The 26687-nt window shown below is 41.1% G+C and overlaps 1 protein-coding gene across 3 annotated transcripts in view; it reads left to right on the top strand.

Annotated features, from left to right (window-relative positions):
• CRIM1 (cysteine rich transmembrane BMP regulator 1) overlaps positions 1-26687 on the top strand; it is a 189574-nt gene that overhangs the window by 107311 nt on the left and 55576 nt on the right. For all 3 annotated transcript variants that reach the window (XM_063124279.1, XM_063124280.1, XM_063124282.1), the window contains 4 exons: positions 1692-1934; positions 4128-4248; positions 11265-11386; positions 26497-26679. In XM_063124279.1, the coding sequence (XP_062980349.1) occupies positions 1692-1934; positions 4128-4248; positions 11265-11386; positions 26497-26679 (669 nt within the window). The remainder of the gene's footprint in view (positions 1-1691; positions 1935-4127; positions 4249-11264; positions 11387-26496; positions 26680-26687) is intronic.

Raw genomic sequence — 26687 nt, 5'->3', positions numbered from 1 at the left:
CACAGCAAACCTTGGTAGATTTCCACTATCCACTTGGAGAAATGAAGAAGATAGCCACAGTGAGAGAGTAGTATTTCGAAGCAGAAAAATGGCAGTACACATCTTGTGATTATCCATTTTCCCAGCAAATACATTTCTAGTACATCAATATCGGGAGGACTGCCTGCTATTTAAGATCTCTGCCAGGCCCTGAACTGAGTATTGCCATCTTCAGAAGTAAGGCACCCAGAGATATAGGTCCTTTTTAATGGTGGCATACTCTTCTTGAGCTACTGGGCTATAGCCTACCTTGCTAGTATTTCAGGACCAGGTGAAGACAATTATATGTTCCTGAGCTTTTAATGATTGATTTATTTTATCCTGTCTCTGTTTTTATTGCTGCATCACCTACTGTTTTTGTTGTGAAATTGTAATTTTAATTACTTTAATATTAAATGTTGAATTTAAAAAAAAAGTTAGCTGAATTGGAAACTTCTTCTAAAAGGAAGGATAGTAATCTATTAAATAAAATAGTAGTGAGGACCAGTTTAAACATTATGTAATAAATAAATAAATAAATAAATATCCCTCCCAGAAAAGCCTGCTGAAAAGTCTTCCATATGGCAGTGCCCAATATCTGGGCTGAAAACTTAGTAATCCAAATGCAGATACTATTAAAGTGTCTCAGATGCAAGCCACCCTGAGAATTATGATTTCCTCAGTCAGGTCTTTAGGAAGGATACTAGTCTTTGCTTACAGTCTGAACATTTGTTTTCCAGCAGTAGCAGACTTCCCTGTATGCCTAACAAGCTGTGAAACCTTGTGTGCCTTTTCATGTACTCTAGGAAGGCTATTACTTGACCTGGTAGCATGAGCCATACTACCAAGATTTCATTCACCTGCATACCCTCAATTGTTATATATGCTATCACATATAATTGCCAACACTGCCTTTCTACTGTTTACATAGGCCAAACATATTGCTACCTAAGAGGATGGATGGACACAGAAATAGTGGGGGAACATTTCTATTTAATGGGATATACTGTCCCTGATCATAAGGTAGGCATATCTAGGCTTCTGCCCCCTAAAATCTTACTTTACTTATGTCCCCTAAAAACCTGAGGCTTCTGAGAGTTCATTTGGTCTACACTTTGGATTATATAAAGACTACAAGTGGTTATCGCATTACATAAAGTAATAGATCTTCATAGGAAGTTTAGTATACCTGTTGTTTAGTATTATGGTATTATGTTCTGACATATGCAGTATTAGCACCTTTCAGGAAGGGTGGGCATACATAGGTTTCAAAGTTGATATCAGTCCTATTTTAGAATGATACCTCTGTTTTAAGGATGATCCTTTCTCTCTCCCTTATAAAACGTCCCGCTTACCCATTGTGTGTGTGTGTGTATGTGTGCATGAGGTTTTTTTTAAAAACAACAACAACAATAAAATATGTGCATGCTGTGCACTTCATGCCTCTGAAGCAAGTATTTGGCAGTGAAAATCTTGCTGTGGTAAATTAATTTTTAAGTGTGATTTATCCACCAGGGCTGATATTAGTTAACACGGTTGACATCCCCATTAGGGAAAAGGCTACATGGTTTCTAGTGGTACCTATTCTGCATGACAAATATGTCCAAATCACTGTGAAGCTTTAAATGTCAGGACAGCATATCACTGACATCCGCACCCTATCTTGTTTTCAGAAGAAAAGCCTGACTGCTCCAAGGCCCGTTGTGAAGTACAGTTTTCTCCTCGCTGTCCAGAAGATTCTATTTTGATTGAAGGGTATGCTCCACCTGGTGAATGCTGCCCTCTACCTAGCCGCTGCGTGTGCAACCCTGCAGGGTGTTTGAGGAAAGTTTGCCAACCAGGCTATTTGAATATATTGGTTTCTAAAGCATCAGGCAAACCAGGGGAATGCTGTGACTTCTATGAATGTAAACCAGGTAATGTGTACCTCCTCCCATCCTAATTCTCTCTCCCCCCCCCCAGTGTTTATAAAATAGAGACGTAGAGCTAAAAATCCAATGTGGGCTCCTTTGTGTGCCTGTCTGCCCCCATCACTTTAACATTATAAGAGGAAAAAGTAAAGCAGATGCTACAAAGTAGAGCTGGTCTGAATATTCAATTCTGGCAGAGTTTGTCAGTCTTCAGGAGGATTATTGGAAAGTCAAAAACCTACCTGAACTTCAGGTGAGGGAAGCAGACATTAGGCTGTGGGGATGCCCACATTTTCATGAGGTCACCAGGTAGTCCTTCATTTTCTTAGCAATGTTCCTAGTGCCATTCTGAAGAGATTTTTAAAACAACCAGTAGCAGTTGAGTGGAGTGGCTTGCCATTCTTTAATTTTAAAAATGAAAGAAAGAAAAAGATGGAAAGAGCATCAAGCCACCTTATAAAAATGAAAGTAATTCTGCCCACCCAAAAGTGTTGCAACTTTCATGGGAGTCCTGGGAAGGTTATATAAATTCTTCCTGCACAATCTCTGGATGATAAAGGTCTAGCGCATGGGTGGGAAACTCCCGCCCAGGGTATATATCCAGCCCTCATGGGGTTCCAATCTGGTCCTCCAGGCTTTCTCGAAGGGCCACACACCTTCTCCTGGCTTCCCCCCTTTTCCCCAACCACCAATTGTTTGCTTGTTTCCCAGATTTCCTCCCCACTCTAAAAGGTTAAATGCCTCTCTTAAGGCTTAGTTACTGGCTTGAAGCATTTTAATATACTGTATTTTTGTCCTCAACCCTTCTGCCTTTGGCCCTGCCAAAATAGGGATTGGAATACAACCTTTGACACCCTTTCATCAATACACCCGTCACCCTTTGACAGGTGTATTGGAATACACCCTTTGACAGGTGTAACTGAATTTGGCCCTTGGGCTCAAAGAGCATCCCTACCCTGATCTAGTGAAATTGGAAGTGGGCAGGTACCCAACTCCATGCTGTTAATATTTAATATAGCCTGTCAGGTTTATTTATTTATTTTATTTATATACCGCCCCATAGCTGAAGCTCTCTGGGCAGTTTACAAAAGTTAAAAACAATGAACATTAAAAACAGATATACAAAATTTTAAACCACCAAAAGTATAAAAAACAACAATATCCATTTAAAACCTACCTGAACTTCAGGTGAAGGAAGCAGACATTAGGCTGTGGGGATGCTTACAATTTCATGAGGTGACCAGGTGGTCCTTCATTTTCTTCGCAATGTTCCCAGTGCCATTCTGAAGAAATTTTTAAAACAACCAGTAGCAGGTTGAGAGTGTCACTTCTTTTTATGAGTAATCAGCTTAGACTTCAGCACTAGCACTGAAAGGGAAGTTGCTGGATGGTCTTTTTGCTCAGTTTTTCTTAGCCTCAAAAGCAGGTTCAATTCCAATCATTCATTTCTATGTCATATACTCTAAATGCCCAGGGTGTAAGCAACTGTTGTTTTTTCTGTCAGATGAGAGAGGATTCTATCAGCCAGCTGAGACTAGTTCACAGGTCATGATACAGTTAGTCTAAACATTTAAAACTTTCATCAAATGGTGATTTACACTTATTTCAAACTGTGTACCCCTGGCTAGCAAGTCACTGTACAGAAATATTTTTTAGAATGATAAAAATTTTATTCATTTTACCATGCTTGTCACCAGAATTAAATTTATGGTCACCACACCTATGGACATGTTTTGTGTCCATGTGTTAGCATGCAGTAGAAGAGCAGCATATTCTACTTAGAATGCTTTTATGACATAAATGTGTGATCCTTAATTGTCAAAATAAGGTTTAAGGATTACATATATGTTCTGTATTTGCAATAGTATTAACATTCATACATCATGTTATCTTAACATATGGAAGCCAGATCTCCTGGTAGCATGCACTACCGCTTGTTTTGAAATATTTGTGAATATATGTGAATAAGCCCTCTGACATTCTGAGAATTCAGCTTTTGGGATGGTTGGTTTGCATAGATGCCTGTCCACATTTGCAGAAACTTAGTTTGAAATATTATGGTTATTGCTCAGTGACCTTTGTACAATGACATAGGCCTTCCTATTTTATCAAACAAGTAAAACAATGGGGCTCTTTACTGTCACGCTTTGTAAAGCAAGTTGAGTCTTAATATTTTTTTCTGATTTGTTTTTCCAACAGTGTTCAGCATAGACTGTAGTACAGTGGAATGCCCTCCTATCCAACAAGTTGTTTGTCCATTGGATAGCTATGAAACTCAAGTCAGGCTGACAGCTGATGGATGTTGTACTCTTCCTACAAGGTTTGTTTCATATTTGATATAAAAATTTCACAGTAATTGCATATAGGATTTCTACTCAACAACTCAAAGCTGTTAGTGACAAGAGTCAAAGATGCGTCGCATGTTGACTATTGAGCATGGCTGTCTCTCTACTTGATTTCAAGGGTCTTTTTCTCATTTGAATTTTTAATGAAGAATTGCTAGATGCATCTTGAGTAATTGTTATACAAAAGTGTAAATGACAACACTGGAAGAAGAAACATCTACCTCCTGTTCTGGAATGTGTTTTATGAGATTGACTAAATGTTTTATTTAACTACAATCATGATAGGCAAATTAATATCTTTCTCATTTCTGTAATACCAAAATAGGTGAAATTTTTGGTGACAGCTCTCATGTTTCTATTAGCTCTGAATTTCAGAACTTATTTAGAAAGACTGTACAAAAATAGCATATTTTATAGGTAGGAACAGCACAAGGAAGGAACTTGATGTCCTACATATATAATTATTGGTATTTTTAAATAGGTCTTATGTAGCTATAGGTTTAAAGTTTGTTCCCTGGGAGGTGCCCCTAAATCTTGGATTATATTGGCATCAAGGAATGCTTTCAACGAACTACATTTAATAAGAAGCTGCACATCTTTTTCAGACTGCAATCTTGATTGCAGTAATGTGGTATATAGGTTCTATAGGACATTTCATAGCCCTCTAACTTGATATTGTAAGATGAGTAACTGAAGATGAGGCAGATTTCAGGATTTGTACATAGAAATCAGACTGACCAACATATAAAATCTCCTCGGTTTGCCCATATCTCATCCAAATACTTCTTCTCATACTGTTCTTTGTTCAGCATCCAAAACCTATCAGATATTGAGGTTCTGGAATATTATTTTCCTGTAGATAGAGTATTCTCCAGTCCAAACCAGCATCTTACATTTCTGCATCTTCCACCAAATAACCACTTAAATATACCCTCACTAGAACTACCTGACTGGAGCATTGGAGCATTACTTGAGATGTAAATTTTCCAGAAATTTTGAGGCCAACGGGAGAAAAGCAAGTTTCTTCATTTTTTTTTCCAGGGAAAAAATGGAAATGTTGGGGGAAATGGAGAAATAAGTAATACTTTTTAAAGCGCTCTTTACAGATCTAAAGTTACTTTGATGCTTTAAGACAGCCTTCCCCAATCTGGTACCCTCCAGATATTTTAGACTTCTGCTTTCATCAGTTTGAGGCAGCAGGACCAATCATCAGGAATGCTGGGCACTGTACACCAAAACGTCTGGAGGGCACCAAGTTGGGGACGACCACTTTAGGAAAATAAAGCAGCCTCTCTGTTCCTAAAGTCATTTTATATATAACTTAGTTTTCTCATAAAATTATCATTATATTTTAAAACTTTTAAAAGTAAACTCGGTTAGTAAATTTGTAATTATTTTCTGAATAGTTTAAAATTACATTAAATTGCTGCTACAGCATCAGAAACACAGGACTCTATGGAATAAAACGCAAACTGTCAAGAATGCACATTTACTGTCAAGGATGCACATTGGTGACTATTCACATGTTGGGAAACCGAGCATAAATGTCTATCAGTAGAGTATACTTTAGATCAATAGTTTTAATAAAGAATGAAAGAAATAACCATGCTTGGAATCTTGCAAAGAGGATTAAAATATTTTTCCATGGCTTTATTATTTCCAGACATTTTACATATCTAGTCTTTCTATAAAAGTGTTCTAATTGCATAGTTTTTAGAAATTATTTTGGGTTCCACTGGATATATTACTAAAAGAAAATATTTCGGAATCCAAAGCTGTTTAATTTTTTCAATTTTTCAGGGAAAAAAACACAAAAACGGTCCTGAGAAAGAAATCAGTTTTCCCCCTAAATTTTCCAGTTTTTTCCGGGCCTTCACATCTCTAAGTATTATGGAGGTGCTATGCTACTCAGACCTTTGTCCAGCAATAAATTGCAATACCTGAAACAAATGGGTGAAAACAAGGAATCTCATTCATATTTAAAATACATTGGCTAATTTCAGACCTCATGATACAGCATGGGTTATCATGTTGTTGTCTGAATGCAGTGCATTTCCAGCAGGGTGGTTAAAAGGCCACACTGCATAGTTGATGAGCAATGCTACGGAAAATGCGTTGCATTCAAACAACACAATAACCCACAATTCAACAGCAACCCACACTGGGTGAGTTGGCGTGTTGTGTGAATCCAGAGACAAGTTAGCACGTTACACTAAACCATGGTTTAGCACTATATGCCCAAACAAGAATGAGCACACCCAAGGCTTGGGTTCTTCCACTACCCGACCCCTTTCCTCTCCTCTGTCTGCATAGCCAAGAGGAATGCTTTGTCTGCTATATAAATAAATAATAATAATAATAATAATAATAATAATAATAATAATAATAACTGATAGCTCAATATCTTGAGGTTTTTTTTACATTCCAGTACTGTTTGTATTTGTTTGGCTGGGTGCATATTGTAAGGGTAGAACTAATCATCTGCTAGAACGATAGTTCAGTTTATCATTTCATGGATTTTTCAACTCTCATAGCTTGCTTTTTGTGTGAACTTTATAGCTCTAGTTGTATGAGTTTTTAATACTAGTTACTCTCATGATGCTAGTATTACAGATATCCTTTCATTTCACTTGATCTCTAGCTTCTACTTCATTTCTAGCTCTGAAACATTCCATAGATATCAGATATAAAACAGTATATCCTATATACATTCAACAAGGAATAAGCTCCATCAAATTCATAATTGGGCTTACTTCTGAGTAGACGTGTATAGGATTGCACTCTTAGAGAAATAGTGGTGGCATGTCCAGGTAGAAAACTTGTTTCCTGAAGTAGTGTAAAGTTCTCTTTCTGCATTTATGATTTTGTTTCAGATACTCCTCAAAGAAACCAGAATGCTTATTTTCATCCTTATAATTGTGCAGTATAACATAAATGGTTGGATAGCTACTGATGTCATTTTTATTCAGAACTCATAATACAAAAAGTATATTTATCCCTAATCCAGTGAGAGTAATGTCAGTGTTGCATTTTATACCAACTAGCTTGTGATTATTTTAAGCCTTTTCCTCTTTGTATATCTATGAATTTGTTCCAATCTTTTGTGTGCACTTATTCGTTTTAATCAACACATTCATTTCTCTACTCTCTGTGTTAGCTTTAGAATTCTTACGTGAGCTGTTATACTAATTACTGAAAGACATTTTAGCTTCTTTAACCATCATTGTTACTACGTCACTATTTATGAAAACAGGAGGCATAATTTCTTTTTATTAAACCTCTAGTCCATACACATACACTTTGTGTTTCTATTTCTTCACATTTAATGTATATATTCACTTATCCCTCTTATTTTTCTTTCTCTCGTTAGTGGGCACTAACTGGTTAGTAGAAGCCCAATGTTAGATTACAGAAAAAGAAGAAAAAACTCCTTTATCTATTCACTCCCAATAATCAGGCTTAAAGGATGCACCCACACTGCCAACAAAGATCGTAGTATTTCTTCCATGCCTGAAAATTACTCATTTTATTTCTGCTGTCCAAGGCTTGGTGAGTCTGTGATGGCACCTTCTGGCACCACTCTAACCGAAAGGGATGAGCTCCTCTGGTGGTGCCACACCCCAGTGATTATTTGATTTTAAAGAGTCTGCTTAGGGCCACTCTTGTTGCTGCCTTTCCTCTCTAAAATGGACTCTGAGATATATTCCTGCTCTTTGGTGTTCCTGACACATTGGTAGATAGAGAAGAGCCTTTTCAGATAGGGAGGAAGATAGTGTCAAAGACTCCATACTCCACCCCTGCTAATCTCTTCATCCACCCTGTGCAGTCATTTTAGTTTTTTTAGCTCATACACTGCTTTTAGTTCTTGGCCTATTTTGATGGCCTTCTCTTAGCTTTGATTACATCCGACAAAATAGATGCTATTGTTAAATTACTGACAAAATGTCCTCAGTCTTTGGCTGAGGACATTTTGGCTAACAACATGTTAGTCACTGCAATGTGAAAACTCCACTCATCAGTTGAGTTTTTAGGGGGTACTCCCCACACAACGTGTTGTAACTCCACCATTGTATGATTGTGGGCTACCATGGAGTTGAGTAAAATCCATCACGGTGTTTCATTGACAGTTCCTCTGCCTTCTGTTCTCCCCGGTCCTCCCAATGGTATCCCATCAGCCATTGTTGTGAAAAACCAATCCCGGCGGCTTTCCTAGAGCAGCACTTGCTCCTTTCGCCGCTCTTGCCAGGGAACTCTGTAGCCAGTGGGAAACATCAACTCAACGCAATGGAAAACTCCATGGAGCCATCCACACAACACACAGCACAATGGATGTGCAGGAACTGTCCTCTGCGCAGCAAGGATATTCTACATGGAGTGTTTTCTTTTTTTAAAAAAAATACTCTACCGTTGTACTCCACCAGACAACACCTTTCTCAACGGTGGTGTAAAAATTCCACTGTGGAGTTCTAAAACTACCATTGAGAAATGTGTTGTCAGAACTGAGCCTTATTCTCTTCCTAAATCTAAACTATATTATCGTTATGCTTTCTCAACAAGTGAAAATTAAATATAAAATGTTATTTGTTTGAATATTCCAGTTCACTTTGGGATATAACCCTCTAAAGATTAGATCAAGCATTCCCTAAACATGCTGGCTAGGGGCGATGAGAATTGTAGTCCAGTACGTCTTGAGAGCACCAGGATGGGGAAGTCTGGTTTAGATCCTCTAAGCCCAAACACAATCAACAGATACCACATAAAAAAAGAGAACAGAAATAATCTAGATCCACCCTTATTGATTAGGGATTTGAATAATATTTAAAATGTTATAAACTTGGCCCGAAGCAACAAATAAAACACTAAAACATATATAAAATACAATAGATAACTAAGAGTCTACATTCAAATTGTCAAACAATACAGTGAATAATATTGAATTATAAAAAGCCTGATCAGCCAATGTAGTGTAGTGACTAGAGTGATAGTCTGGAAGTCGGGAAATTGTGTTCTAGTTCCCACTCAACCATGGAAGCTCACTGGGTGACTCTGGGCCAATCACATTATTATTATTATTGTTATTGTTATTGTTATTATTATTTCTTACCCACCTCTCCATTCTGATTGAGATGGGGAACAACAGTAAATATAAAATACATAAAATATACGTTGTTAAAACATCATAAAATGATTTTAAAAACATCATAAAATGATTTTAAAAACATCCTAAAATTACACTGGATAGGCCTGCCAGAAGAGATCAGTCTTGATAGAGAGCTTTCTTGAATGCTAGAAGATTGTCAAGCTGACAAGTCTCCTCCAGCAGGCTATACCACAGTCTGGGAGCAGCAGAAGAGAAGGTCCTCTAGGTAACGGTTGTCAGCCTGGTCTTTGCTGACTGAAGTAGTTTCTTTCCAGAAGACATGAGTGTGCGGGGCGAATTGTATGGAAGAAGGTGATCCCGCAGGTAGCCTGGACCCAAACCAGATAACCAACACTTTATATTTCGCCCGGAAACTAATTGGCAGCCAGTGAAGAGATTTTGAAACTGGTGTAATGTGTTCACCCCTAGTTGCACGGGGACCAACCTGGCTGCCATATTTTGAACTAGTTGAAGTTTCTGGACTAGGCACAAAGGTAGCCCTGTGTAGAGCACATTGCAGAAGTCAAGCCTTGAAGTTACCAGCACATGCACTACCATCTTCTAACTCTAGGAAGGGATGCAGCTGGTGTATCAACCCCTCACAGGGTTGTTTTTGTGAGGATAGAATGGAGCGGGGGATTATGTACGCCACCTTGGGTTCCTTGGAGGAAAAAAGGTGGGATATAATTGCAGTAATAAATAATAAATAAAATAAATAAACACCTCCCAGGTCTTTTGAAGTGAAGAACCTTTAACTATTTTCTTCAAAGGGAAGTGGGCATAGTGAACATCTCTGGACACCTTCACTTTTTTTTTAAAGACATTAACCTCTACCCACCACCTTTAAATCCCCCTGCTAGTTTCAGAGATCCTAAATCCCTCCCCCTGGTACTTTTTTGATGATTTGGCCCTAATACATTGGTATCTACTGTATCTCCTTTAGGGATGAGGCCATATTCATATTTCTCCCCTATCACTTTAACATCTTACTCTATATATAAACAGTACAGGGGTTGGTGTTAAGGACTTAAAAGTGAATTTATAAATGTTTGAGTGAAGATTGCCTGAAGTTTGCATTTTGTTGTTCCTAATTGTATCTTTGCTACCAGTCATCTTTAAAGAGGAGTTCATTCATGCTTTTGTGTAAGTCACACACTTACATCCCTTATAGGTAGGTGACATGTTCAGACTATTCTAGAAAGTTTAAGCTTTATTATTTATATAAGTGTGTTATGTTTGAAAAACTGTTATCCAGAAAATGTCTGAGGTGTGAGCATAAAATCACCTGATATTGTTCACTTTTCTATTAATTGAGCTCAAATGGGATGCATAAGTAAAGAATCTGAAGCAGCTTGTACTTTGACAGGTATGTTTGTGACAGATTAGAAATTATAGGTATTACATGAAGCCTGATTACACCCATCCTTTTATTCTGCATTTCCACGTGAGTTCAAATTTAAAAAACACTAGTGTTAAGAGAATGATTTGCTAGCAATGGTAGTGATACAAATATTCTAGTAGTTTAAAAGTACAGAGTGCTTTATAGTCATTATTTTAGTGGCTCTCACAATAGCTATGTGAGGTAGATACCTACTTTTTAAAGTAAGGCATTACTGTTATTTCCACACATTTACATCCCCCCAAAGTGAACATCTGTCTTCTGATCATTGTCTTTTGGAACAATTGTTTAATTTTGTTTACTGTATTCTGTTTAAAATAGTCATGTTGTCTTTTTATTATGTAACAACAGAAAAACAATTTGCTTTCATGAGCTGTTTTTTCCCTGTTTGTGTTTCTCCGCCTCACATGTTGCCTCACTTATTTATGAAGCTTTCATTGCTTCGGTTTCAGGTGCGAATGTCTCTCTGGTTTATGTGGTGTTCCAAAATGCGAGGCAGGCTACATCCCCCAAATAGTGTCACGTGGAGACGGAACACCTGGCAAGTGCTGTGATGTCTTTGAATGTGTCAATGGTATGTTATGTTCATAGTGTACTTCGATCGAACATTTTTAGGTGTTGGCATATGAATTATTTTAACACGCTTTCCAGTATGGGGCATAATAAAAACTTAAGTAGGAGCTGCTATGAGACAATTTTCTATCCAAATGTCTTATGTGGTTAGGTCTTCTATTTAGAACAAGAACACCACTTGCCCAGTAAACACCAATACTGGCATTGAAATCTATTTATCATGTTTCCCTTAAGGAAATTTTACTACTACATTCAGAGGAGCCTACCAACACACATAGCTGGGGCTCCAAAGAAAGTATGCTCCCTGTAGTTTTTGCCAGAAAATAAATCCCGGGGGTGGTAGAAATGGCTTAAATAGAACATTTTAGTTGTACCTATATACTGGAGTATGAACCAGATCTTAAAACTATTGTCATGAATCTTACACTCTGACTCAGATCAGACAACACATTTCTCAGAAGTGGTTTTAGAACTCTACGGTGGGGGGTTTACACCACTGTTGAGTCATGTGTTGTCTGGAGGGAAAACTCCACACATTGGTGGAGTTTCTTTTAGAAAACACTCTATGCAGGATATCCACGCTGTGTAGAGGAGAGTTCCTGCACAACCATTGTGTGGCGGGCTCCATGGTGTTTTCCATTGCATTGAGTTGACTTGGGGATTTGGTTTGTTTGTTTTTTGCAGCAATGGCTGGTAGGATACCATTGGGAGGACTGGGGGAGGAGAGAGGGCAGAGGAACTGTCAATCAAACATTGTGTTGACTTTAACTCAACTCCATAATAGCCCACAGTCACACAACAGTGAAGTTAGTACATGTTCTTCTTCGTGGTCTCTGTGCATCACACTAATGGGCTCTGCGCCTGCGCGGAGACCAATCGGGAAACTTCCATAGCCTAGAGTTTTGGCGGGAACCCCTCCCCCCCTATATATATATCAGGGGTCCCCGCCCTAATCCCTCAGTTCTTCGTTGACCGCCATTGTGGTAGACCAACTTAGGGCTTCTCTGCTTTAGCAGCGCTTAGAGTTCATTATAAAAGTTTATATATATATATTTTTCTTCTACTCTGCTTCTATCTTCTTATATTTCACCCTTTCAGTTTGCGTTTTTCTTTACTCTCGGACTTATTTGCGATCTCTGATCGCTCGGCCTTGGCGCATGGCCGTCAAGGCGCCTTTCCGTAAGTGTGTTCGTTGTGGAAGCAAACTTCCACCCTCGGACGGACACTCTTTATGTGTTTTATGTCTTGGTGAAGGCCACATTGTAGATTCCTGCCACCACTGTATGGCCTTCACCAGACAAACGAGAAAACACCGTGCGGACCGACTACGCTCTCTCCTTTGGGACAAGGCCCTTCAGGCCGTTGACGCCCAACCCCAAAAGGCGAAAACAACATCTAAAATGAAACCTGCTTCAACCTCAACGGCTACAAAGCCCGATAACCCCTCTGCGGCTCAACACAACCTGAGAATTATACAGGTTTCCCCATCAAAATCAACCTCTGGCCCAATGCTAACGCACGAGCCAGCAACTCCTAAAGCAACACTCTCCTTGGAACAACTTTCTAAAAAGCCCAAAAAGCCGAAACATTTGGACCCACGGAAAAAGAAAAAGCGAAGGGAGCAGCCTCTCGAATCTGCCCCTAGAACGCCCATACACCCATCGACACCAATCACCACGATACCGATGCCTTCGACACCGACAGCAGTACAACCGATAACATCGGTACCGGACCCTATGCCGACTGCTTCGATCTCTGAAGGAGAACTTATTGAATCTGCGCCAGCAAGCCTTACTACACAGGCCATGGCAATTGCGTCTCCTCAGAGACAACAGCCTCTAATCTCCGAGTCGCCGGGGAGAGGCTCAGAACGAGGATCTCAACAGCCTCGATACCGTACCGACAGATCTAGATCCCCTCATACAGAGTGGGACAGATCATCGGTGTACTCCTCCTACAATTACAGAAGGGATTACCCTCCGTGGGAATATTACCGACCTCCTCGCTACGAATACGACACCAGGGAATATCCTCCTCGACGCTCCCCACCACGCCGACACGATAGATCGCCACCTAGACAGGGACAAGATGAACAGTTTATGCCTCCTCCACAATTACCACCTCGCTCGGAGTCGAGACATAGATCACATGATGACCATGTGCCCATACCGACGCCTCGATTAAGACATACAAACTCACCTGCTGTTGCCGATACCGCCCTCCAGCGTCGACAACCATACATTACCTCTCTTGACTCTCCCTCTGATGGATATGAATCTGACTCCCCTTCAGAAGTATCCATTGCTCCATCGACACCGTCTCCCGATGCAGCAGTAACTTTACAGGAACCTGTTTCTCCTCCACAAGATGTTGTAAACTTCTCCGACCACATTCTTCGAATGGCCCAAACGCTTGGGCTAGAAGTACAAAAACAAATAGAGAGACCTAAAGACCCTGTTTTCGATGCAATTACCACAGAAAGTGCGACATCGGTAACAATACCGTATCTCCCCACTTTGTTACAGACTGCTCAACAATCGTGGAAGAATCCTTCCTCCCTGACTCCAGCATCAAAGAAATTAGAAAACATGTACAAAGTACAAGAAACAGATGCTTCATTCTTACTAAAACACCCACCACCAAACTCTGTGATAGTAGAGTCCGCACAGGGAAAATCTCATAGAACCCATTCCTCTCCTGTCGATAAGGAGGGCAGGAGACTAGACTTTATGGGACGTCGCATTTATACATCAGCATCACTGGGCATGAGAGTAGCTAATTACCAGGCCACCATGGCCCGTTATCAGCTGTTCTTGTGGGAAAAAATAGGAGCTCTTTGTGATGACCTCCCAGAAAATCGTAGGGACCTGGCTAGAGTCTTTCAAAACGAAGCGTCTGAACTTGCCAAAATGCAAATTCACTCCGCTATGCACCAGACAGACTGTGGTACCAGGACCATGATGGCTGCCATCGCACTACGCAGACATGCCTGGCTCCGATCTACCTCACTAAATCAAGAGGCCCGAACAAGAATAGAAGACCTCCCATTCGATGGTCTAGGACTATTCCATGCCACCACAGATGACACCATGGACTCAGTACACAAGGCACGTACCACTGCCAGAAAAATGGGTCTGACACAGGCAACGCAACCATTCAAACAACGTCCCTGGTACCGACAACAGTACCACCCGAATACGCGATTTCGATCCGACCGCGTTTTTCGCCAACAACAACAACAACAACAACCACAACAGGGAAAGAGACAATATAACGCAGGAAAATATCAGTCCTACCGCAAACGCCAGGAACCTGCTAAAAAGCAGCGACTTTGACTCATGCATCGAGGTCTTAACCAGTCACTCCATTACTTTCGATGGCCACCTATCAAATTACCTACACGCGTGGGAATCCATCACCACCGACAAATGGGTCCTAACCATCGTAGAATCAGGATACATGATCGAGTTCGACGACCTCCCTCCTTTTTCCGGAATAAAGGTGACCAAACCATCACCAACACTCACACAAGAAGTACTAACCCTACTGCAAAAGGGCGCCATCCGCCCACTACATCCTCACGAGATACATACCGGATTCTATTCAAGATACTTCACAGTCCCAAAAAAGGATGGAGGCCTCAGACCGATCTTGGACCTTCGAAATGTCAACAAATTTATAACACCTCAAAAGTTCAGAATGGTTACCCTAGCACAGATAACTCCCCTCCTGGCCAAAGGAGACTGGTTCGCCACCATAGACCTCAAAGACGCATATTTTCATATCTCCATAAGACACCACAGCCAACAATATCTACGATTCGCCATAGGAGATCAGTGCTTCCAATTCCTAGTCCTTCCCTTTGGATTGGCAACAGCACCACGCGTCTTCACCAAATGTATGACCGTGGTATGCGCCCACCTAAGGCTACAGGGAATACAAGTATACCCTTACATAGACGATTGGTTGTTGGTTGCAAAGACTTACCACCAACTCCAACAACATCTCAGCATAACCTTACAACTTCTGCACAAGCTCGGATTATGTGTAAATACAGAAAAATCCATCCTTCAACCCGCTCATACTATTCGCTTCATCGGTATAGACATCGACTCCATCTCATGCAGGGCATACCTCCCAGAACAAAGAGCTCGAACCCTCGCAACTTTAGCAAACAGACTTCGGCATCGTCGGTCAACCACTGTCCACACCGTCCAAAAACTATTAGGACACATGTCAGCGACGACTTCTGTCGTACAATTTGCAAGACTCCACATGAGACGATTACAAAATTGGCTGATAAGGGCATACAACAATCAACGAGACGATCAACATCTCATCCTTTACATACCTACGAAAACAAAACAATCCCTAGCTTGGTGGGAAGATCTACGGAACCTCACCCAAGGACTTCCATTCCAAATACCAGCACCCACCAGAACAGTGGTGACAGACGCCTCTCTATCAGGCTGGGGAGCACACTGCGGTCCTCTAAGCGTTCAAGCACAATGGTCAAGGACCGAATCACTCAATCACATCAATGTCCTAGAATTACTTGCCGTACAAAAAGCATTGAAAGCCTTCGTTACCGTACTTCGAGACCGACATATTACAGTCGCATCAGACAACACAACCGTAGTGTTCTATTTAAACAAACAAGGAGGAACTCATTCCTCCCGCCTCTTACACCTTACGATGGATATATGGCATTGGTGCATCGACAACCGCATCTACCTCACGTCTGTATACATAGCGGGTCGAGACAACACCTTAGCAGATCAACTAAGTCGCTCACCATCCACGACACACGAATGGACACTTCACCCCAACGCTCTGTCAGACATATTCAAAAAATGGGGAACACCGACAATAGACCTCTTCGCCTCACACCACAATGCTGTTTGCGAAAGTTTTTGCAGCCGAGCGGGCACCAGCCCAGGATCCCTCGGAGATGCTTTCAACATGAAATGGGACGGAACACTATTCTACCTCTTTCCACCGTTTCCCCTCATAGTCAAAGCCTTAGTAAAGATAGAACGCGACAACACGAGCTGCATCTTCATCGCTCCCTGGTGGCCACGCCAACCATGGTTCACCAGGCTACTTCTCCTTTCAAGGAACAAATACTACAGACTCCACCAAAGACCAGACCTGTTGACGATTCACCAGGGCAAGGTCAGACATCCCAACCTCAACACCTTGAGACTCACAGCATGGAAAATCGAGCAGTAACTTCAGAGACGCTTCCTGTTTCCATCCAAAATATCATACTACAATCTAGAAAACCCAACACCAGAAAATCATACGCAGCAAAATGGAAACGATTCTCAAAATTTGCGGCTGAGAATAATTTCAATGCACTATATCCCTCTGTTACGGACATTTTACAATTCCTCTTTACCTTACATCAAAATGGACTAAAACCTAGCTCCCTAAGAGTCTATTTAGCAGCTATCGCAGCTCACACCAATCGACACAACAACCCACCTTTGACCACGCATCCGCTAGTCAAAGGTTTCCTAAGAGGGCTAAAAAACACAGTGGGTACATCACGATCGATAGTCCCAACATGGAGCTTGTCAGTGGTTCTTCACGCTCTCACAAAGCCCCCGTTTGAACCCCTGGCAACGACTAACTTAAGACTTCTTTCTCTCAAAGTAGCATTCCTAATCGCGATAACCTCCGCACGAAGAGCAGGAGAACTAGCTGCCCTGAGAATAGACCCACCTTACCTAGCTTTCCACAAAGACAAAGCAACCCTACGACCCGATGTGACATTCCTACCCAAGGTAGTGTCCAATTTCCACCTAGGACAGGATATCATTCTACCTTCATTTTTTCAATCACCGACATCACCTCTAGAACGTACAATGCACACCCTAGATGCTCGCCGGGCTTTAGCCTTCTACAAATCCAGAACAGAAGTATTTCGAAAATCACCAAGACTCTTCATTTCCTATGCTGGAAGGTCTAAAGGATCACCCATTTCATCTCAAAGAATTGCAGCCTGGGTTGTTCAAACCATCAAACTGGCTTATGAGATTGCCCAGTTACCAATACCGACACAGGTCAAAGCCCACTCGACCAGAGCTGTCGCAACTTCGGTTGCTTTTGGAAGAGGCGTTTCATTACCCTCTCTTTGCAAAGCAGCCACATGGGCCAAGCCATCCACGTTCATACGACACTATCGTCTTGACGTTCGTGCCAGAGAGGACTGCGCTTTCGGTAGAGCCGTCCTGTCTGAGATTCTTCACTGACGACACCAACCCTCCTCCAAGGTAGGATAGCTGGCTAATCGCCCATTAGTGTGATGCACAGAGACCACGAAGAAGAAAGTCAGGTTGCTTACCTGTAACTGTAGTTCTTCGAGTGGTCATCTGTGCATTCACACAACCCACCCTCCTACCCCTCTTGTGTCGTTTATATGCATATGTATGTCCCCTAAGGGGAGGCCATTTACTATATTATCCATACTAATATCACTTCGGTAACCCTTTATTTGGTATAGTCTATGTCAACTACATAATGTATAAATTCATTCTCTTGACAGATTATTGGCATTAACCATTATGCCACCATCTCATATCTCTTGGTTAGGGGGCCACAATGACGGTCTCCTAGAAACTGAGGGATTAGGGCGGGGACCCCTGATATATATATAGGGGGGGAGGGGTTCCCGCCAAAACTCTAGGCTATGGAAGTTTCCCGATTGGTCTCCGCGCAGGCGCAGAGCCCATTAGTGTGAATGCACAGATGACCACTCGAAGAACTACAGTTACAGGTAAGCAACCTGACTTTGTGTGGGAAGTACCCCCTAAAAACTCGACTGTTGAGTGGAGTTTTCACACTGCGTTGACTAATGTGTTGCCTGAAATGAGCCACTGAGACATCACCCGCACAACCCTATTTCCTGCCGATTAAAAATTAAGGAGGTAATTGAACTTTTCAGAGAGCTTCCTTAGGCAGAAAACATCTTGCATGCCTTTCTTATTGTACACACACATATTAGTTCTTGCATATTAGTTTTCTGGTTTGCTATTGAGGAAACAAGAGTGTTGGAATCCAGGCTTCTTCTGCTTTCCCATCTTCTAACCAGCAGAAGTGGCAGCTAGCAGAATGACTTCTCAGGCTTAAGTCTCCAAGCACCCTTATATTTAAGGTGATTAATAACTTAATAGTTATAATGCTAAATTGCATCCAGTTTCCAGATATGATGGTGCCCTGACTAAGGATGTAATGAATATCTTTAATGCCTATTATGTTCAATAACATATATAAATTCAGAGATATTTGAGAAAGTTAATTAAAACTTGCCATTGCAGATGGTATCAGTTGATGTCATTTCTGTTCTGGATCCATGAAGTAACTACCACAGTTGCTCTATGAAAATAGTTAACATGCACCTCTACCTCTTTTTTTCTAGTGACTAATCTCAGGGAGGCTGAGCAAGTCCTAAATAATAAGTACTTGGAGTCAGTTTTGGGGTGGATAGGGTGAACAAACTGAAGCTTAATCCAAACAAGACAAAAGTACTTTGGGTGGCTGACTTCAATAGAAGGGCATCAGCTAGTATTGAATGAGGTTGCCCTCTCCCCAAAGGGCCAAGTCCATAGTTTGGGGATGTTTCTGGACTCATTGTTGACTGGGAAGCACAGGACTTCTCTGCTGTGGCACCCCGGCTGTGGAACGAGCTCCCTAAGGAGGTTCGCTTGGCACCTACATTATATGCTTTTAGATGCCAAGTGAAGACCTTGTTATTCTCCCAGCATTTTAACAGTCTATACATAAATTTTAACTTGGTGTTTTAAATTTGTAATTTTGCATTGCTGCTGTTTTTATCTGGTTGAGCTTTTATATTGTATTTTATGTTATGGTTTTATACTGTTGTTTTATACTTTGAATGGTTTTAATTTTTGTGAACTGCCCAGAGAGCTCCAGCTATTGGGCGGTATAGAAATGCAATAAATTAAATAAGTAGCTAGGAGTGCCTTTTACTAACTTTGGTGGGTATGTCGGCTCTGACCCTATCTAGGTGAAGGGGGCCTGGTCTCAATTATTTATGCCCTAATTTCAACTAGACTGGGATACTATAATGCGCTCTATGTGGGACTTCCTTTGAAGACATCTTAGAAACTCCAGCTGGTACAGAATGTAGCCACATGTACTTGTTAGGGCTAGATAGTTAGATGATATTACACTGATTCTGTAAAAGCTTCACTGGTTGCCAGTGCATTTCCAGGTCCAATTCAAAATGCTGGTATTGACCGTTACAGTCCTAAATACTTTGGATACAGGTTACTTGAAGATCTGCTTACGTCTATATATTGTTTTCCTCTAGAATGCCTATATTTTAAGAGGCCCTACTCTCTATCCATCACTAAGATTAGTAAGGTTGTCAGGCACTAGAAAAGAAGACCTTCTCTGTGGTGGCTATAGGATTCCCTCCCAAGAGATATATGTCTGGCTCCCTCTGTGGCTGCATTTAAGAGAGCTTTAAAAACATACGTGTTTCTTTGGTTTTTAGATGAAAAGCTTTTATTATAGTTTTTACTGCTACATATTTGAACTATTACTTTAGTTGTTTTAGAACTAAATATTATGATAATTGGCTTATTTTAAAATTCTTTACATTTAAGGTGTTACTGTATTGAATGTTATTGTTTTATATTGTAAGCCACCTTGTAATAATAAAGTATTCCGGTGTCCTCAAAATGGCACCTGCAGGTGCTGTGGTGCCCTTGAGGCCCTCCAGTGGTGCCCATCAATTTCTCCACTCCCTGTCCCCTTCAGAACAGACACTTGTAGCTGTTTGACCTACAGCCATCTCTCTTAACTCTTGCCCATCATAGCTTATTGAAGCTAGCTAGGAGGGACTGGCTAAGTGAATGCGGGGAGTGGTGAATGCATCTTCATGTGATGGAGTGGTGCCCAAAGGAGGTGGTGGTACATCCACTCCTGAAAAAGCCCTCCCTGCACCCAGAGGTTTACACCAACTACTGCCCAGTCACCCCTTTTCTGGGCAAGGTTCTTGGGAAGGTTGTGGCTGGGCAATTACAGACATCCTTGGAAGATACTAATTATTTCAACCCATTTCAGTCTGGGTTCAGTTGTGGTTTAGGGACAAAATCAGCTTTGCTCATCCTGATGCATGACCTCTTGTGGGAGAGATATAGAGACTGTTGATCCCATTTGACCTCTCAGTAGCTTATAATACCACTGAGAGATCACAGTATTCTTTTGGATCATGTTCATGAATTTGGAATTGGAGGCACTGTGCTATAGTAGTTCTGCTCCAAGTTTCAGGGATGATTCCAGAAAGTTGGTGTCAAGATGAAGCCCGGTCTCCCGGGCATGGATTCTGAATCGGGCTCGGAGGCTGAAGAAGGAGAAGACCAGCCGAGACAGGAAGCAGTGGAGGAAATTCTCCAAGACTCTCCTGGAGTCAAGGAGGAATCTTGCTAGGAGCTTATTGAACAGGAGTTCCAAGCTCAAAGATAATCTCCCCCTGGAGCTCAGTCTTTGTTGGAGGGGGAGGGAGCATCGGAATTGACAAATCCCAGAGTCCACCACACTGGCCTGGTTCAGACAACATGCTAAACCATGCTGCTTAATCACAAAATGATTAATGGAATGCACTCCCTTAACCATTTTGTGGTTAAGCAGCATGGTTTTACTTGTCGTCTGAACCAGGCCACTGTCAAGTGGGCAGAGTTGAGAGGAGGTGGGAGATGGTCCACCAGAATAACCAGAGCAGAAGTTGCAGCATGAAGAGCCTCCCTGAGGGAGGTATCTGGTCAAAACCTCTCAGGCATGATGGGAAACCATCCATTTAGTTGATAGGCAACTGCTTTGCTTTGTTAGACCAATTAAGCTTAGAGGATAGCTCCTAGCAGTCACATTCCCTTCAGGTGTGAAGAGATCTATTTACTGAATAAAGGTTTTCTGGATTGCACAGTAGACCTCTTTGTTGTCTTACATCTCAGTTGGAAGGACTTGGAATCAGGACAGCAGCATTGGGGCTGTGCCTCAGCTCCCCCTCTGTTATTCAGGAGGCACCAATTGTAGCATGCTTTAGGCACCAATTAAAAACTATTTCTTTACCTGGGCCTTCCCTGAGTGACTGTGCTGCCCAGTTTGTTTGCAATTATGGTGTTTTTATTAAATGTTTTAGCAATTATTAGATATTTTAATCTGTACCATAATGTATCTTAATATATTTAATTTGTTATGTGCTGCTCATTAATGCATGTTAATATAAAATATGCATTTAAAAATAAAATATTCTGAAATCAGCATAAGGAAGCACAATATCCTCTAGGTTACTATATTCAAAGTCATTAATTGTGCAATCTATGCGTATCTACTCAGAAGTAAGTCTCATAGTTTTCATTTGCACTTACTTCCTAGTAAGCCATAGGTTTTTTTTAGTGTAACAGTGGTTATCTAGCTCTAAATATCCATAGATGTAAGTGGTTTAAATAAAATAAATGATGTGGGGGGGCGCAGAGGAATGCCCAGATTTTAAAAAAGGATGAAGAAAAGTTGTATAATGGTTGTTGCAGACATATGGTAACTACTCAGGCTGGCAGTGTAGCAGGAAGTAAAGTAAATTCAACCTGCAGAATAAAGCACATTATTGATATGCAATTTAGCATCTACTAACAATCCTAGCAACAAAAACAGAATTGAGATAGATTATACATGACAATTAAGCAATAAATATCCCAAGAGTACTCTGTACAACTTCGTGAAGCAAAAAGCACTTATTTATTTATTTTGTTTTATTTTATTTATTACATTTTTATACCGCCCAATAGCCGAAGCTCTCTGGGCGGTTCACTTCCTACTGATAATCTATTGAATGAAATACAAAAATGTCAGCCTGTGTTCATAGGAGTCAGAGAAACTTTAGAAATTGTCTCTAAAGAAATATCTGTAATTTTGTTGTTTTCCCACAGTGATCTGATGTTTAACTCTGCTAGACTAAGTTGATATTGCTCTTAACAAATCTTAATCAACTTTTAAAAATATTCTCTGAGTCCCAGTAACTTTAGAGATGTAATCCACTTTCTGTTAATTCATCCAGTAGTGAACCATCAAATTCCAAACATATTCTGTTCTTATTCATTTACACCTTTCCCTTTTGCAGCAAATGGTTAGTGAGCGTGTTTAAACTGTGTTTGTGTAGCCCCAAGGTTAGAAATGATTGACATGCCATGCTATGCCATAATGTTTAGTTCAAAATGCATAATCACTGTGGTTTAGCATCTCGTCTGAACAGGGTCAGTGTTAATACAAATAGCTGAGCCCTAACAAACTCCAGGCATACCTGGGAGCCAGGGTCACTCATGGGCCAGTGGCAACAACATATGTATGAAACATAGCCTGACCAAGACATGTTATGATTGCTCTGATTTGTCTTGTGTACAAGTATCTATTGATTAAAGAGTTGGAGGATTATGAAACTGGTTGGGCATACACTTATTTTGAAAGCATGATTATAGACCTATATCTTGTTACATTATAAATATTGTAGAAAATGGGATACTGTGACACTTTGAGCATAGTGAAATCTTGCATGTACTATTTTGGGGGGGGGGGGAATGGTATGTGAATTGTAGAGGCATTCTCTCCCCCTCTCCTTCTCGTGCCTTTTCCCCATTTCCTTTCAAATAAATGTGGAATTGACTATTTCAGGTGGGGTTACTGTAGAAATGGTGAAGGGAGTGTATATGTCCAAGCCTGACAGTACAATCTTTTGCATGATCAGAAGTTCAGTGGGACTTGTTCCGAACTGTGTATAGGCTTGAGGCCTGAGATCTTCCAGCCTCAGTATGCAAAGAAGGTGGAGAAGTGGTGAGTTGGGGAGTTGTCATCTGAATAAGACCCAAAAGGCAGAATAGGGAATGCCCCCCATCCCCAAGTCAAGCTGCCTGGAACCCAGGCTGGCCAAGTTATTTTGGCACTTGAGATAAAAAATCTCACAAGTACCTCTCCCTGGAAGTAAAAATTCAACAATAATAAATTAAATTATTGCTGCGCTTTCATGACATCTTGAAGAAGCTGCCTCCCTGAAAGGACCACAGTTCTTTTCCTCAAGCTGTATATACTTGCGCGGGGTGGGGGGGGGGGGTGTTTACATTTTGCCAATCCAAATTCTGCCATCAGAATAAATTATGCAGAGAAAGCAGACATTGTGCATCATCTTTTAATCATAATTTACTTTTTGTCAAAGTGTGTACACATACACTCTCTTCTGGATAACAATGCAGATTTTCAATCCTTTGATAACATATTCAAATAAAGGAAATATTGAATACAGGGATATGTGAATTGTGGAAAATAGGACCAGGGAAAAGTAGTCATAGGAAAGTTTTCAAGTACATCTCCACCCTAGTCATTTGCTCTTGTGGGTTAGCTAAGATGATACATTATTTGGCATTCTGAATTAACAGCATATGAGACAAGGTGGTGGAAGGACAGTGATTCATTACATCAAAATCTCCACAACGTGTAACTGGTTATCAACGTAATTTTCTGCTAACAAAATAAGTAGAGGCTGATTTTTTCATATAATCTTACCATTTAAGCAGTGGTAGAATACATGTTTTGCATGCAGTGCTGAATATACATTATCTTAATAGTTCTTACAACAACTCTATAAGGTAGTATTATTTTTCCTGTATTACAAATGGAGAAGTTGAGACTGAGACTTAGGCCTTAGTTAGACCTAAGGTTTATCCCAGGATCGTCCCTGTTCATGTAAATGACACACTGGGGATCCCGGGAACAGGCAGGGACGACCCAAGGATAATCTCGGGATAAACCTTAGGGTCTAGCTAAGGCCACAATGTGGCTTGATGAAAGTGACTATGAACTGCAAACTTCTGAATCTCTTTTCGTCACCTTCTCAAGGCCAAACTACACATGATTTTAAAATTTAGTTTAATATTATGCATCTCCTTTCAAATCTACAAATACCAACTGCTGGGAGCCTTGATCAGATTTGGGATCACAGCAGTTGGAGAGGAGAAGTTGAATCCTTTCCCTGTGCCATATTGCTGACAAAAAGTACCTCACTGAGGCTTCTATTGGCATCAAGAGGTACATTCCTATTTGCTACCCTCACAATGCAAATAGCTTCACAGCGGCAATTTTTCTAAGGATGATTGAGGTGGATAAAGTTAAACTCTCCCCTCCCCACCTTCTATGGTGATCCTCATTGCCCCCACTCCCCAGGTTGCTATTTGCAGCTTTAAAAAGATGTGTTTAACATCACAAGTAGTTTGGCTCTTAACAACTCTATGATACACTAATTTCCAGTAAGAATAGACAATAACTGTTAGTTCTGAAGCGGTCAGTGAATGAATTTGCAAAATAATGGTTTTATTGAGTCACACTACTACATATGGATTGATTGGTGTTTTTTTTAATGGTTTGACATGCCACCTTAAATATAAATATTTCCAGGATGGTTCACAAAAAATATAGGGATGTAAAACTGGGGATAATTGAGCCAACCACTTGTTAGAGATGGTGTGTTACAACAGAACCCTTCTTCTGGCCTAAGTAAGTACTTGTAATACAAAAGGGTAGAATGAGTCCAGGCATATCCCATTGGCTCAGGCCAAGGTGAGGATAAGAATGGCCATAAATAGTTCTCTCAGATTCTATGGCTCTTTTGCTGTGGGACAAGCACACTCATGAGCATTTTGCTTTAGGCTGCATACAGAGCGGTTTACTTATACAGCCTGAGTGTTTCCCCTCCTTTTTGGAATGGAGAGCCAGATGTGATGAAAGTCAGGGTTATGTTCAAGATAAATGGCTGGTTCTTTTATATAATGGTGGGATTGATGCACCAAGCTTCCTCCTGTGCTTCAGTCACAATCATTCTTACTATAACTGTGGATGTGCAGAGCCTGCTGTGGAGTATGCAGCTGCCAGTCAGAAAAAAAAGATCCTTCATTTGCTTCCATAGTAGACATTTGGATTAATAGGAGAATTGCCACACACCCTGCACTGTGCTGAAACTGATCCGGTCTTTCTAGATCAGGGGTCCCCAACTCCTGGGCCATGGACCGGGACCGGTCCATGGCCTGTTAAGAACTGGGCCGCGCAGGTGAGCTGCTTTCACCCACCCACCCCCACTCCCAGCCCAGCGTACCTGGGTGCAGGGCGCCATCTCGCCTGCCCAGCCGAAGCGAAGCCAGAACGCTGGGGTGGGGGCGGCGGTTTCAGAATGGCGTGCCCAACCAGAAGCCACTCTGGGAGAGTGATTTCCGGGCGCGCCGTTCCGAAGCCACCCGCCCACCCCAGCATCCTGGCTTCACTTCGGCTGGGTGCCCACCCAGCCGAAGCGAAGCCAGGATACTGGAGTGGGGGGGCAGGCGTGGCTTCCTAAAACCATCCCTTCAACTCCCCCCCCCCAGTCCATGGAAAAATTGTCTTCCACGAAACCGGTCCCTGGTGCCAAAAAGTTTGGGGACCGCTGATCTAGACGTTTTGAAAGAAAGACAAGGAATGTGGTTATGATCCAGCAGGAAGTATTTGCTCCAACAAATAAATATTAGATTTGCCCCTCTTGGTGCAATTTTAAAAGAGATGAAGTTCCATTAAGTTCCATAGATGCAAGTCAGAATTTGGATATTTATGTTCCATAGATGCAAGTCAGAATTTGGATATTAAGGGGGGGGGGGTTTGTACCCAATGGTAACTTTGCCTTGGTGAAAAGTGCTTCCACTTGCATAAGTTGGGGCACCCAGTTTTCACTGATCCCTCGTACAAACCTAAGCCTCTCATTCCCAAAACCTTTTTCTGTGGGTTAGAGGGCTCCTCCTGAACTGAATAGGATATGGCATGTATGGCTGCAAGGGGTGGGGGAGAAGTCTGCAAAAATCAGGTGCCCCAACTCATGTAAGTACTCTTTTGCCTTAGAGGTACAACCTGCTCTATATTAATTACAGTGTAATAATATTTCAGAAACTTTGTCAGAACAAATTTAGCCTATGAAATTAGGAATGATAAACTTAGAATTTCATTAACTGGTTTTTAAAGCTTTTTATGGCCAAGCAGCCCCATTAAAATTACCTTTTCCCTGTTTGCTACTTTCAGAAGCAAAGCCAGCGTGTATATTTAATAGTGTGGAATATTATGATGGAGATATATTTCGAATGGATTCTTGCCGGTTTTGTCGATGCCAAGGTGGTGTGTCTATTTGTTTCTCAGCACAGTGTGGTGAGCTACATTGTGACAGATATTATGTACCAGAAGGAGAGTGCTGTCCAGTGTGTGAAGGTAAGTTT

Source organism: Elgaria multicarinata, chromosome 4, assembly GCF_023053635.1.
Source record: "Elgaria multicarinata webbii isolate HBS135686 ecotype San Diego chromosome 4, rElgMul1.1.pri, whole genome shotgun sequence".
Classification (NCBI taxonomy): domain Eukaryota; kingdom Metazoa; phylum Chordata; class Lepidosauria; order Squamata; family Anguidae; genus Elgaria; species Elgaria multicarinata.
The sequence above is the reverse complement of the archived record's forward strand: the minus strand, read 5'-3'. Positions and strand labels throughout refer to the sequence as shown.